Source organism: Cryptotermes secundus, unplaced genomic scaffold (genome assembly GCF_002891405.2).
Source record: "Cryptotermes secundus unplaced genomic scaffold, Csec_1.0 scaffold54, whole genome shotgun sequence".
NCBI classification, from domain to species: domain Eukaryota; kingdom Metazoa; phylum Arthropoda; class Insecta; order Blattodea; family Kalotermitidae; genus Cryptotermes; species Cryptotermes secundus.
The window spans coordinates 412,497-426,975 of NW_019731261.1; the positions used below are offsets into that span (position 1 = coordinate 412,497).

The 14,479-nt window shown below is 38.4% G+C and overlaps 1 protein-coding gene across 4 annotated transcripts in view; it reads left to right on the forward strand.

The window, feature by feature from the left end:
* The window catches only part of LOC111866674 (protein cueball), a 97,417-nt gene extending 83,857 nt beyond the window's left edge, over positions 1–13,560 (forward strand). For 3 of the 4 annotated variants that reach the window (XM_023855852.2, XM_023855855.2, XM_023855853.1), the window contains exon 7: positions 9,574–13,560. In XM_023855852.2, coding sequence (XP_023711620.1) covers positions 9,574–9,690 — 117 coding nt within the window. In that variant the 3' untranslated portion in view covers positions 9,691–13,560. Of the gene's footprint in view, positions 1–2,837; positions 2,940–9,573 lie in introns of all 4 variants that reach the window. The other variant, XM_023855854.2, reaches the window with a different exon arrangement.
* The last annotated feature ends 919 nt before the right edge of the window (positions 13,561–14,479 follow it).

Below are 14,479 nucleotides of genomic sequence, written 5' to 3' on the forward strand. Positions count from 1 at the left end.
AAACATCACATAGTTTGCCCTCTGAAGATGGTCCACAGAGACCGAAACATGTAAGGGTGTTAAGTTTTTATGTAGTAAAAAACTTGGTCACATTGGACGGAGTGATTTATAATTTGTTTAGATTCCTCTTTCAGATCTGGAGGGAGGCCTCTGTTCATCCTAATTGTACGACAAATACGTACTTTCCCAAAGTGGGGGTTTTGTCCACTTTATCCCATGTAGCTGTCCCGACACTCGCACTTTCAACAGAGCTCTCACTTTCACTTGACACATTTTGGGCAGCCCTGTGGCCCCTGTCACTGTCACTGTCACTGATGATGGCCTCGCTGTCAGAAGACGAAGCAGTTGGCAAATCTGATAGCTCATCGGAGAACATATCTAATATTTCCTGTCCTCCGAGAGATCACAACTGCTTTCGTCTCTGAGCCATGTTGAACTGGTAGCTGCGTGGTTCATACGTGCAAGCTTGGATTAGAACAAAGCCAATTTTGTTTAGGTTGTGACAGGAAATGACTCTGGTCGAGTTACTAGATAAGGCAGCAATCATTCCCGAGGTCATCTATGCAGTAGTTACGATTCAACGAAGCCACACAGCGATATATAGCGTTTTGCAACATAACATGACCGTAGAGGGCCATATGGCCCGACCGGTCCGCAACGCTTGGAAACATAGAGGGCCATATGGCCCCTCCGGTCCGCAGTGTGTTAAGACAGTGAGATCACATTGCATCTTTAAAATGATGGCCGTATTTTAATAATTTGCATTAACAGAATTGTGGCTGTAACCTTTTAATATGTATGAAATTAATCAATAATTGCACAAGAAACTTTTAAATTAAACTTTGTTGATCCCTGGGTTTAATATCATTGGTGTAAAATGGTCAGCCTCTGTAATAGTTAAGTAAAGTGTGAAATTTATATCAAATATATTTCAGGTTTGTAATGGCATGCTTGCATGCTCTTATATGTTCATGATCACATTTACTGCCATTGTCGTGTGCTGGTTAACTGTCATTACAGTCTCATGCTGCACCTGACAACTTTGGAGTCTCATGTGATGTGGCAAAGCTCATTAGTGAATTGTTTTGTGTGTGTGCATGTGGGGGGGGAGGGGAAGGGGGCGTGTGAGTGTGCGCATGGGTGTGTTGAAGCTCTTTTGCTCTATTCAGATAAGTTTATTACATCTGTCATGTAGAGTTTTCTGTTATATCCAGAATTACGTCTAATTTTGCCATTAAATCTTCTTTTTCTTTCTTCCTCTTGGCCTCCATTTCTTCCTTGTCGGCCTTTTTATCAGCCCTCAATTCGTTCAGCAGGAATTCCATCATCTGCTGCATCTTCATTTTGTGGCAGTATAGTAGTCGATGCATTCATAAGTTCAGTTATTCGTTGAGGCGTGTTCAAGTTCGTAAACCAATTCTGACACCAAATTGTCACGTGTTGGTTATGTAACGCGACAAATAACTTTACGCCGTTCTGGATGTAGCGAATTTATTGCACATTCGCTGTTACGCAGTTACACAGTTTACAAGTTTACAGTTACCACTACTGCCATCAGCAGTATCACAATTACTTCTACGGCTGCCATTCACTCCGGTGAATGCTAGACTGCAACTGCACTCGGTGACTTCACGATCCACACTGTGTCACTCCTGATCACACACACTCTTCACATACTGCTCAGCAGGCTTTTTATACCGTTCCCTGTTGCCTCGTGTTAGCAGCATTGTCACCTGTTATGTCACAATGGGAAGCGCTGCCACGTCACTGCGGGGGAGGGGGCGGAGTGTTGACTGGCCTGTTACCGTAACAGCGGCAGCGTTGTTACGCCACCGCTGGCAGGGGAGGGCGTGTCCTGCATAGCCCAAATATGTCACAGTATGTTCTCAGGGCTGTAAATTGTGGTGTATTTTGAAATGTAGATGCAATAAATTTAATATATGATCCACTTCGAAGTATTGCCTGATGAAAAGTCACAGTATTCAAGCACAGTCACCACTAATGTACAATGGGAAAACAGGTTTCTTCATTTTCTGTATCGAGATCATACCCCACGTTTTTCACCTCCTTTTTCTAAAATCTCAATACATACATAATTGAGACTTCAGCAAATTAATATGTATGTCCCCTAAATTTTATTTTCCTAAAGGTGTGAAATTTAATTATACATATTTTAATTAACACAAAGTAACTGTAAAACTTGTAAAATTAACAAGTTATGAGTGTGCTAGTTATGCAGTGTTGTGTTAGTGTTCTGCATGGTGTCTTGCATTTGGGGACATTAACCTCTTTACTGCCATATCCTACAATAGGACTGTCTGGTTGAAAAACTGAAGCAACCTGGAGGTAAATGCAATGGCACAGAAAAACCCACAGTACTTTTTCATATGACCTTCAGACAACATCAAGTGTAGATCTTGTGAGAGTCTGTCTATGAACATCAGTATGTCACACTTCGTGCCATATGTTGACAGAAATGCTGTATTGATAGACTAACAAGTCTCTTCGACTCTCGACAGCTTTAATGCAAGGTTCCCCAAGTCGATCTAGTCCATGTGTGGCATGCGAAGGGTTAAACAATTGTAAAGGCTCAGATGTACTTGTTCCTGAGGCACAATATTTATGTTTACATTATTTCTTGTTATATTATCCTTTCCAGTTTATGCAGCTGTCAAGCATTGGGTTGTGATGTAATTAAAAGAGAATGACTAACGAAACTAACAGATGGGCTAAGTTCCTCAGACTAATCATGATTCCCCTATATTGAAATACAAAACTGAACTTTTTAAATTCACATGCCTGTTGTTCCCTAATGTTGTGTGCAACATTTGGTGCAGATCGGCCCAGCAGTTTTGAATCCTCAGGAAATCTACCAGCAAAATAATGAACCATTGTAGATGATGGATGGACAGATGGACTGCAATTATGAAATCAGTGTGGTATGTTCTGATAAAGTTATACAAAAAACATGCAGACATATCAGTGTGCAAGAAAGACTGATAAGGAAAATTAATGTTTTTTGTGAATAAACATTATCTTGTTAGAATTGGGGCAGTTATTACATATGGGTTGGCTGTTAACAAGCAGAAATATCAGAGGGAATGTAATTTGTATTTTGAGAGGGGAAGGTGAGGCGTGCGCTTTTAAAGAATGAGGGTCTGTAAAGACACACCCTAAGTGCACTGTATTATTCTGTGGTCTTGATACCAAAAATATTTGAGTAGTCAGCTTCTTGTCTGAACTGTGTTCATTGTTTGCATCCAGAAGGCTGGAAGGGGAGGAAGAGACTGCAAATAACATTCTCGACCTGATGGGTGGGATCTTAATTTCCATGTTGTGGATGAAACATTGCATCCTCGTGAGAAGGTCTGTGCTGTTCATAGAAAGGAATAAACATAAAATGACATTCGTTTCAGTTTTCATACAAGTTGACCAGGTCATTAAAAAGGTTATGGGTGAAGAGAAATCATGCAGACACAATGGTCCCACAATTCTCATGAAGAGATTTCTTCCTGCCAAATGTTAAGACACCATAGATAGAATGTGTTTGTACAAATTAATTTTTCTTATTAACAACTAGCATGGGAATGGGCACGTGAAAATGACATGATAAGGTATATTTTCATAAATACAGATTTTCTTGCCTGTATGCTAGTATTAATAAATCAGACCAAGTGCTAAGTTTAACAGATACAGTATTCATAATATAATGAATTTGAGTTTAGTATCTTAAGACATATTTTGCGTGATGATAATGGCAATTGGATAGAATGTTTGTTTTATAAAGGTTAAAACTACTGTGTGAAACTTTTTCTCCTTTTATTAGTACAGCTAACTACATGTCTGAGACTTTGTGTAACGGATGAAGGTTTTCTATTTTAGAGGGAAATGCGTTTTATTATTAATAGCAACCATTCTGTCTACAAAATTAGATAAAATGTTATGCAGAGTATAGTTATGTACAGAAAGGTACCTGGATGAATATGACAGCACTTATAGGTGCTTATGAAAGTGTGCCCCCCAAAAATACATAACTCACACGAAGTGAGATAAAATATGAACCGGAGAAAATTTATGTATTGGATGTTAATGTAGTATGTTCCATTATTTGTGAAGCTGATGCTATCCAGACTGCTCAGTAAATGAATCCATCCTTGTTGTAACAAGAAATCGCCAGGAATTCCACCTGTTTCATTTTTATGTTTACTGAAATGTTACTTTGTACTTAAATTATGGCTAGTTCATTCTGTCTTCTTGGCAAGACGAATGGTTCCATATGCAAAATAAATTGCAGTTAGCGAAGCCATCCATTGGCTTGTGGCGGTCCTCCAGCTCCATCAGTAAGGAGGGAGCCATGCTTACATACCTTCAGATTGGACTCGGCCACCTCACATTGGACACTCACTGTGACGTGGCTCCTCATTGTGTGCACTCTGTAATCTGCCTTGCCATTCATCTTCCTTGACATTCACTAAAATCTGAACTAATGCATCGATAGTCATTGTGTCTGGTTCTGTTTGCACATCTTTGCCTATGTGGACGTAGTCCTCAGCATTACAGTTACTGAAAGCAGATCCATTCATGCAATTTTGTAAGTCCTGCTTGTCATTCTCATTTTTTACACTAGTAGTAACTTCACTGTTTGCTATATTTTCAAGTTCATATCCCTCAATTATGGATGTCAATTTAGCTCCCCATTCCTCAATGGTCTCACTATTTACATCACTTGATTCACCACAAAGTTCATTAAAAACTATCTGATGTCTTTTGTGAAAACTCTCCAACCATTCGTTACATGCTTTGAATTCAGTCTTTCTCAATTTTTTAGCAACTTTTGTAGCATATTCCTGTTCCATAGGACCTGATAAGAAGTGATTTTTCGCCAAGACACCGACAAAACACTCCCACAATATTTTATTAACATCTTCATTTGCAGTTTTCTTAAGTTATCTTTTTATTTTTCCACTAGCACAATTTTCCCACTGCTTTCAAATTTCCGTTTTCTTCTTTAGAATCTCATACACTTGAGTTTTACCAACTTTAAACATCTTCATGATCTGCTTAACAGACAATATATCTCGCTCACTCGCATGGATCACTTTTACTCTTGTGTTAAGATCAAGCAAAACTCTTGTCTTTGTAGCCATTATGGCAAAACCTAGAGCCCTTACTGACTAAAATTTCTGGAAAAGGCCAAACAGTTCAGTTGAATTTCAGTGCAGGTAGTGCAGTACCGTTAAAAGCTGAATTGAAAGAGTTAGAGAAAACAAAATTCTGTAGAATATAGAGGATATTGTTCTAAATGATGCATTCTGCAAGACTGGAAATTTTCCTTATAAAGGCTTATTTTGATTTCCATTTCCGCATTAGACAGTTTTTGTTTAATCTATAATGTTTAACTTCTTTTTCAGCCCCTAAGTCATGGGACCTAAAAATATTTCCATTTAAGTAAATTCCGTTCAATAAAGGGTCCGTTTAAAGCAGGTTTTACTGTATTACCTAACATCCTGTGGTTCTTGTATTGATGTTTTGATCCGAATTTCACAGCCCTAATAACAATAGAAGTTGAAACACCTGTAAATCTAGCTGCACACATTTCATTTGCAATAGAAAGTCACTTGGTTGTTTATGTTCAGAATGGGGCCTCTCTGTCAGTTAGCAGTCTTGTTCTTTTCTATGTATACCCATAGTTCAAAATTCTTGTGAACACAGTAATGACTTATCAGAGGCAGAGGCAGAGTTTCCCTGAGCATAATTAATTAAGAACCGCACCTTGAAGTTATATGGGGGTATAGAGCCACCATTTCTGACCTCGGCACTAGATGAAGGTGAGGGGTCGGCTTCGCACCCTGACCACTTTACCTCCTTGGATAAGATTCCCTGGTACCCATTAGGAGGGACAGGACCTCAGAGCTGCTCTGGGTATTGTGGAGTAAGGAAAAGTCTCTTGCCCCTCTTGGGAACTGAACCCCAGCCAGCCTGTCACTATATTGACTGAACTTTCTTGGGTCTGTAATGAACTGTCATGTTCCATAAAGCACTGGGAGTAAAGTGGTGAGAGATTCACAATAGACTTTGTAAAACATTTCTTAATTTTAAACATAATAAATTTGAAATTGAAATGTTGGACGTTGACTGAACGGTGACTAGTAACATAATTGCAGAATTCACTTTGTGGTCTTGTGAGCTATAACACCATGTTGTTTTATAGATGGATGCATGTGTTTAAGATGAATGTGCTGCCTGCAAAATGTCAGTATTCACCAAGACTACACAGTGTCATTACCGATAAGAAGACAATCTAGACACTTGCTACCATGAAGACCTAAAAAATTATATGACTAGAGAAATTACAACGAAGATTTCTAAGAAATTTTAGGTTTTATAACTTTCTTGGTTGTGCCACACGAAAAGCTAAATATAAGCTATATGTGACACCTTATGCTGTCTTAACATTCTGCAGCTAGGTGACTAATAATTATGTATTGTCTGGAAGTCCATTTTCACAGAAAACATTTAGCGTTCTAAATTTGTCACATGTTTCATTGACTAAAGATTGGATCTGGATTGGTAATTGGATTTATTGGCCACTTACAGGTCGTAACTACACTACAAAGCACTCCCCAGTCTTCCCTTCAATCCATCTCCACCAGTCTTCATGGACTTATAACACAAGAACTATAAAAGCCTCACTAAATCACACACTCCCAATATCACTGTAGTACAGCACACATGAAATCTTTGAATCACATGTTAAATCTTCACAGGCTGACTTCTTGTATTCTTCTATACTCCTCAAGCTTACTGCTTGCTTGCGTGCTTCTGCCGCTTACTACTCACTCCTCCAGCTTACTGCTTAGCTTCAGAATTCTGCTCACTTATGTAGACCCAGCACAGACAAGCCTCACAGAAAACACATCATGTGACTGCTACCTACTTTTGTGGTTCTCACAGCAGTGACTTTGGATGTAACACTGTGCAGTCTGGTGGTAGAAATGCATTGACATTTTGAAGTAACATACTGCCTCCATAAGGTTATATTGCACATTGTTTGTTAATTAACATATATCACTGATATTCTGTCTTACATGCAGCACTCCTTTAAGAATGTATTTAAAAGTTACTTTAAAAGGTCTTTTAAACCTATTTAAAATTGTTTGTGGAGACTGTTGTGCTTGCATTTTGCGCTTCTGATGTTTAGCCCCATCACATATTTGTGTTTCTCGTCATGCTGTGTGTCACTGCATGCTGCGTCATGTGTTCAGACCACTCGTGGTCAGAACACATGGTGAAAAACACAAATATGTGGTGGGACTACACATCGAGCATTGGAAGCGCAAAACACAAGCACAGCAGTCTCCACAAACAGTTCTAAAACACCTGATGATGACCAGTGAAAGTTGAAACATGTAGTGTACAGTGTGATTTTAAGTAGATTTTAATGACTCATTGTGTGTATATAGTAACTTTTAAACACATTTTTAAAAGAGTGTTGCATGCAAGATGGAATATCAGAGATATTTGTTAATTAATATTGCCTCCATCTTTGGGTCAGAGTAAGCTGAGCTGGTGAGAATTGCCACCTGCTTCATGCAGACTGCTTCCTTGGCTTCAGCCCTGAAAATGTCTGTGAACTACTGGACTCCACATTATTACACCCCAGAAGATAGTGCTCTTGATATCAGTGCAGTGTTCCGATAGTCATTGCACTCGGAAAACTGCATGTGGAGAAAGGCACTGTGACTGAGGATATATAACCATGTGATGATAATACATCCTTGTGCAGTAGCATGTCTTAAAGAGGCATCAATGAATTGTTTTAACGAAATCGCCAGATAATATTCTGGCATATAGACCCATTGCTAGGTAATGACTGTGAAATAACTATACAATGGCCACTGCTAGGCAATGGCTGAGTATTAATCACGTGGGAACCCCAACAGACACAAATGCAACAATGGTACATTAACAGAGGAACAGTGTTTTGTGTGCAGTACATGCTGAGATGTTATAAGCAGGACAGTTAGTTATTGAGAGTCAGTTGAGCTGAGTTGCGCAGTTACTGAGTTAGTTAGAGGACTGCTGCAGTTCAGTTATTGATATCTATTGCTGTGAGAAGCTGGTAGTTGAGGCTGGGGCCTGGGCAGGAACCCTAAGGAAGGGTAATGTCTGCCATTGGCGGCCACTACAGAGCAACGGCTAGTGAAGATGTGACTGTGGACACTAGTGTCTGTGTGTGTAATAGTGAATTGTAAAGTGTAGTCAGGTGCTGTATCAACGAGTCTAATAAATTCAATTAATAGTCCAAAACCCACCAATAATCACTCATACACATGACAACTGGTGTCATTGGATTGATCAGTTTGTTGGATTGGAGACTGCAGTAAGTAATGTAACATCTGCTGGCCATGAAGGATGCCAATTAGGAAAGCCTGGAAGCCAAGATGGACTTTCATCACAAGAAATTGATGCTGATAATGAAAACTGGTCAAGAAAAGATAGAGGCCATGATGGAGGCCTGTCTGGAAAAGACAGAGGTGACAGATTTGGAGGCAAATTCAGAAGAAATAGAGTCTTGAGTTGGAGCATCAGGAAGTCCTTAAGGAAGAGACCATGCTGGAAACTGTTGGAGCAGTGGAGGAGCAATATGGGTTCTGTCATCTAGCCGTAGGGTGCCACTGACAGCTGAAGAAGAGGACCCATGGCGATGGCGGGTGATGGAAGCAGTTGGCTGCCACCTGCAGATGGTTGACTTGCTGTGCTGGTCCTGTAGGGTATAAGGACTGGCAGTTGAGAAGAGACAGTGGAAGGAACCAGAGTGCAACAATGAAATAAAGAACCTAGGTGGAAGATGACCACGTCTGAAGAAGGAGGGGACATCTGGCAGGATCTTCTGGAAGACTGTAGAGCTCGAGATCAAAAATAAAAAATAGTTGGGTCTTCAACCAGTCAGTGAGTGAGTTAGAGGACTGCTGCAGTTCACTCCTTGTGAGTTGTTGCTGTGAGAAACTAGTGGCTGAGGCGAGGGACCTATTGGGAACCCAGAGCAAGGGGAGCATTACTGTTGGAAGCCGCTACCGAGCAATGGCTAGGGAAGATATAATTTTGGACACAAGTGTGTGTAGTAGTGAACTGTAAAGTTTAGTCATTTGCTGTAACTGAGTCCAGTAAATCGGATAATCAGTATGAAACCTGTCTGTAGTCACTCATACGTGTGACAATAAGTAATAATATATTGAAAGAGATAAGGCTGTTTGGAAGTTTTGAGAAATTGTTTTAGAATGACCAAGTTACAATATTTTTAATCCTTTAGTGGCTTGTTACCACCCTTTCTCATTTGTGGTATTAGTATTTGATCTCGGAGACATAACACTAAGTGGAGAAAAGTTTTAAGTATGGTTAGGCTTTTTTAATGTCAGTGAATTTGTCTAGTGTTTTGCTGCTGTAGTGTGTGTGTTTCCTTACATTAACTGTAGGCATCTTGCAAATGAATTGCAGATTGGAAGAGGGATGTGGTGCTGGGTAACTATTTGTGAAATTTTACCATAATTCACATTATATTTTACTTTTCAGCCATGTTTTGAGCCACAGTTACGGACTGGAAAGTCACCAAGGACAGAAGAGAAGACAACACTACTTGGAAGCATGGAAGAAGCAGCGAGTTCCCCATGTCGAGCTGAGCTGTATTAAATGATAGAAGGATGAAAAGTCTTTTGCTGTTAAATATTATATATTGTTGTTAAACATTTGAAAAATTCCTGCACTCACTACTATGTTTGAAATATGAACTTTACAGTTCAAGGAGCAATTAATATTGGACCACCAATCCAGGGTCTGAACCTTGATGCCATCTTTACCAGCAAAGAATAATGAATGACAGTGCAGCTGCTCAAGGTCTTCATATTTCAGATATTCAACAAACAAGATACATAATATAATAGTCATGTATAATGAAGTGTTGTTAGGTTAGTAGTAATACCCTGATGGCAGCTAAGGAAAAAGAGGAACAATTTTCACACATATACAGAATTTTGTAATATTAAAAATATTCTTTGTTATTTATTTTCAGAATTAAGTTTTTGCAAAGAATGCATTTTACAAGTGAAGATTTATTTTGCATCTTGTTCAGTTCATAGCATTCTGTGTTGTGGCCTATGCACTTTACACTTAATATCATGCAGAAATGTTTCATTATCATCCCTTGAGCTACATTTATCCTGAATAATTCTAATGACAGTTTACTTATAATGGAATGAGAGCAAATGAATAAAAACAGTGACAATATTATGATTTGAAGACTACTATCTTCTGGAAACAAAATATCCTTAAAAAATAGCAGAACGCAACATGCCGGAGGATAGTACTCTTCGTAGTCACTGCTATGAGACCTTCGAATACCATATATTGTGAATAGAACTGTTACTCTTTTTGTATAAATATTTGTTGCATTGTATGGAAGGTCAGTTAAATTTACATTAAGTTATATTTAATGAAATTTGTAATAAATGGTTATTGTTTACAGTTGCTGTTAGTGAAACTTCAAACCATAAGCTTTATCTGTTTCCTGAGTTTAAATACAACACAAATTTAAATTCTAGGCCCTAAATTTTCTGTGGAATGAATGTGTTTGCTATGAAGGTATGTTGTGTGACATTCATTGAAGTATTCCACAGTTCCTGAATTCTCTAATACAAGAATGGCTGTAGCAAAAAATAAATATGTTTGCCAAAAAGGAATACTTATCCATGCAAGCACCGGTCCTTTTAAAATTTTCTTTATAATATTTAGTGTCAAGAAATTTATTTTTCAGATTAGTCTTATATTTGTTTGTTTCATCTCAATACACCGCAAATTTATTCAGTCATTAATATTAATGAGAATGTGTGTTTTTAATGCATTATCACTTGCATTTATGAAAGTTCCCTGATAATTAATGAAAATATATTAATTGTAGCAGTTATATAGCACTGAGTAGAATGAGATATTTGTTACATATAATGAGGTATGGAGGGATGGAAAGAAAATGGTCATTGCTTGTTCCAGGGTCGTATCCCAGCATTTTTCTGGTGTAGAGGCTGAGGGACATGACAGGAAACATTTACTCAATTCAGCTTTTTGGGCCAAGATTCGAACTGGGTACCCCTGGACAAAACTCACAAGCATTAATTGTTGCTGGATGCACATTATTTGGCCTTTGTCTTTCACGGCAGATAATTTTCATGAAGTCAACTGGGTGGTGAGTTCTGTCTTCAGGGGTGTATAATGCTGTGTAGTCTAGTGAAAATCAGCACATTTCAGAGGAACATGTTGCCTCCATCTGCAGGGATGAAGAGTGAGCTAAACAAGAGTCAGCATGAAGCAGGCAGCAAGCAGAGCAAACTGGACTACATGGCAATATCCCAGAAGATAAAACTCTTGATAGCCACTGCTATGAGAACCTCAGATCCAACCTAATGGATGAAGTTTATGGTTTGAGACTACAGTTATTCATGAAGTTTGGACTGTACTGTATTTAGTTTTAAGTAATATTTGTAATAGTCAAGTATATGACTATTTTGTGATCCATGGTCTCCATTAACATGTGGAACTGGAGACCTTATGTTTAGATTCTGTATGTAACAATTTTCTTATTTTGGGTCTTCTTGGTCTACACCTTTTTATTTATTTATTTTGTTTTTTGCACACTTTGAATCTTGATGACAGGTTATCAAGTGCTGTGGTTCTCAACTGTTGTATGGTCTGGTAAATTATTTTTTAATTTGATGAGGGCCCGGTACAGTTGATGCCAAGGCTTGGTGCCGGGCTGCGGCCTGGTGGTTGAGAAACTCTGATCTAGTGTGCATATTTCAAATCATTTTTCTTGGAAGCTTAGTTCATTCACTGAATATTATGCAGCATTTAATTATAATTGCATTGTTTAAAAAGCTTTCTGTTTCACAAAATAGAATTCCGAGAGTGTTATTGTTGGACTTGTTTTTGCCCCTTTGGGGAGGGGGCTGCTGTTAAATAGGGACGTCTTGTTGTATGTATGAAAGTTTGCTTGCCTAAGATTAAAAATCCAGGAGACTGTGGTCCCAGCAGGTCATGTGGGTTCTGCACCTCACAGATTTCTTATTTACTTCACAGCTCTCCAAATATAACACATGTTATATTTCACTTCAAGTGGGCAAAGAAATTCTTATTCTGTAATCTGAGCCACATAAACACTGAAAGATAGATTATTTCCAGGCTGTTGCCAAGATTTGATGACATAATTTGGGGCTGCAGCTTGTCTTTTTATTGTTTTTGTCTATGAAATTGCTGCTACTGTTTGTGTATGTTACATATAGCCTGTATCCCAAAATGTGGTTGAGCGGTAAAAGACATTATGGGAACATCCATCTTGAGAAAATACAAGAACAAGAAAAGCGCTTTATGAATTAAGAGCCCAGAGACACAAATATATAATTCTTTAACCGTGTGGTGGACTTCTTTATTTTTCTCCATGTCTCTTGTTGGTAATGCATCCCAGAGGGAGGTTGAACATAGTGCATATTTTGTCACAGGCTGAAGAAGAACAAGAGACAAAAAAGCGCTTTGTGGATTAAGAGCCCAGAGACACACATATGTAATTCTTTATCCATGTAGTGTATTTCTTTATTTTTCTCCATGCATCGTGTTAATGCATCCCAGAGGAAGGTGGAAATTAGTGGCCATTTTGTCACAGGTTGTATGAATTACTTTGATGGTTCTTGTACTGATGTCAGTCACTTTTTGGCTCTGGAATTCTATGTCTCTGCAGCCTCTGTATTATGTTTGGGTATTTATTGCATTATATTACTTCTATTAACATGTCACCAAAACTCAGATATTCCAGATTTTATTTATTTCTTGTATCAGTCAGATTTGATTTGAAAGTGTGAACAGAATGCTGCAAACATTCTCTTCACTGTAATATGCAAGAGATGTGCAGTTGAAAGTCCAGGAGGCCAGAAATAAGCCATATATTTAAGAGTATATTTCTTTGTCCACATAATGAATCATCTTTGATGAAAGTATTGAATATCATGGGCATGTTAGAGTTTAATGATATGGACAACACACAGAAGTGCTTTATAGCTTAAAGTTTTTATGGCAACAGTATCCAGTAGGTCTTCACTGGTGATTAGCCATGTTACTATAGAGGCCATGTTGGGCACTCCAGAGACACTGCTATCATGGGTTGTGAGATTTTTTATGGGGCTAATATTTGTATGGTAAGCTGTCTGTCTGTTGTCCTGGCCCACAGTGGATGGTGTCACTTACATCTGATGACCAACTTATGCATTCAAAAATTATCTGCTTTGCAGCAGATGACAGCCTCTTATGTACACAGCCTGCAAAGATGGTACCCATTATATCAATTGTTGATAATGTTGATGGATACAGTCTCTGAAATATAAGACACAAACACCACATTGGCACATCTAATCACCCATGAAGACTTCCAAACTATTCTGCTCAATTAAACTTCTGGTTTATTGACCGTGGTAGTAGTACAGTAATTTTCATTGTAGCATTTGGATTTTCCATGTTTGATGATCAAATCCCATTGCATTTTTAGACTCTCTTAAGCTCAAATGTCAAAGAAGGAGAGCTTATTTAAATTTCAGTCCCACCCAATTCAGTGTATAAATTCTTGAAACTCCATCTACTCCATCTTTGCTTATAGGTTATATGATGTCAGCTACTTTGAATGGAAGACACAGGCAGGACCTTCAAAAAACCAAATGTACAGACGAACACATTCAGCATTTGATTTCTAGTGCTTATCAATAATTTAAGGGTGATATATTGAATTATATTATATTTAATTCTTACCAATAATTTAAGGGTCACGTATTGAATTATATCATATCTTTATTTGTTCCAGAAATCCATATTTGGCGATACAGCCTCCAGATATAGAACAATTCAAGTTTTATTATATATAAGTCATCAGTACTATAACACTTAACTACATACACAAATTGTGTACACGTTACAAACATACCATATATGTGGTGCAATCCAAAAGTTCCCGAAATATACTAATAAAAACTACTACATCTTACCTAGATCTTATTCTGCACCATCACCTTCAAAGTAGTCCCCTTGGGAGCGCATACACCGATCCCAGCGTTTCTGCCACTTTTCAAATGCATCCTGGAAGTCTTTCTTTGTTAGGGTGTTTAGTACCATCTGTGTTTCCACTTAAATTTCCTCAAGTGTATCAACTCTTTGCCCCTTCAACTTGATTTTCATCTTGGGGAAGAGAAAGAAGTTGCATGGAGCTAAGTCTGACGAGTACAGTTGGTGGGGAACAACTGCCATCTTGTTTTTAGCCAAAAATTCCTGCACAGTGTAAGCTGTATGCAGTCGTGCTTTGTCATGGTGGAGTACCCAATTGTTTGTGCGCCACTTCTCTGGACGTTTTCTCCTCACGTCTCCCTCAAACGCCCTAAAAAATTGGCATACAACT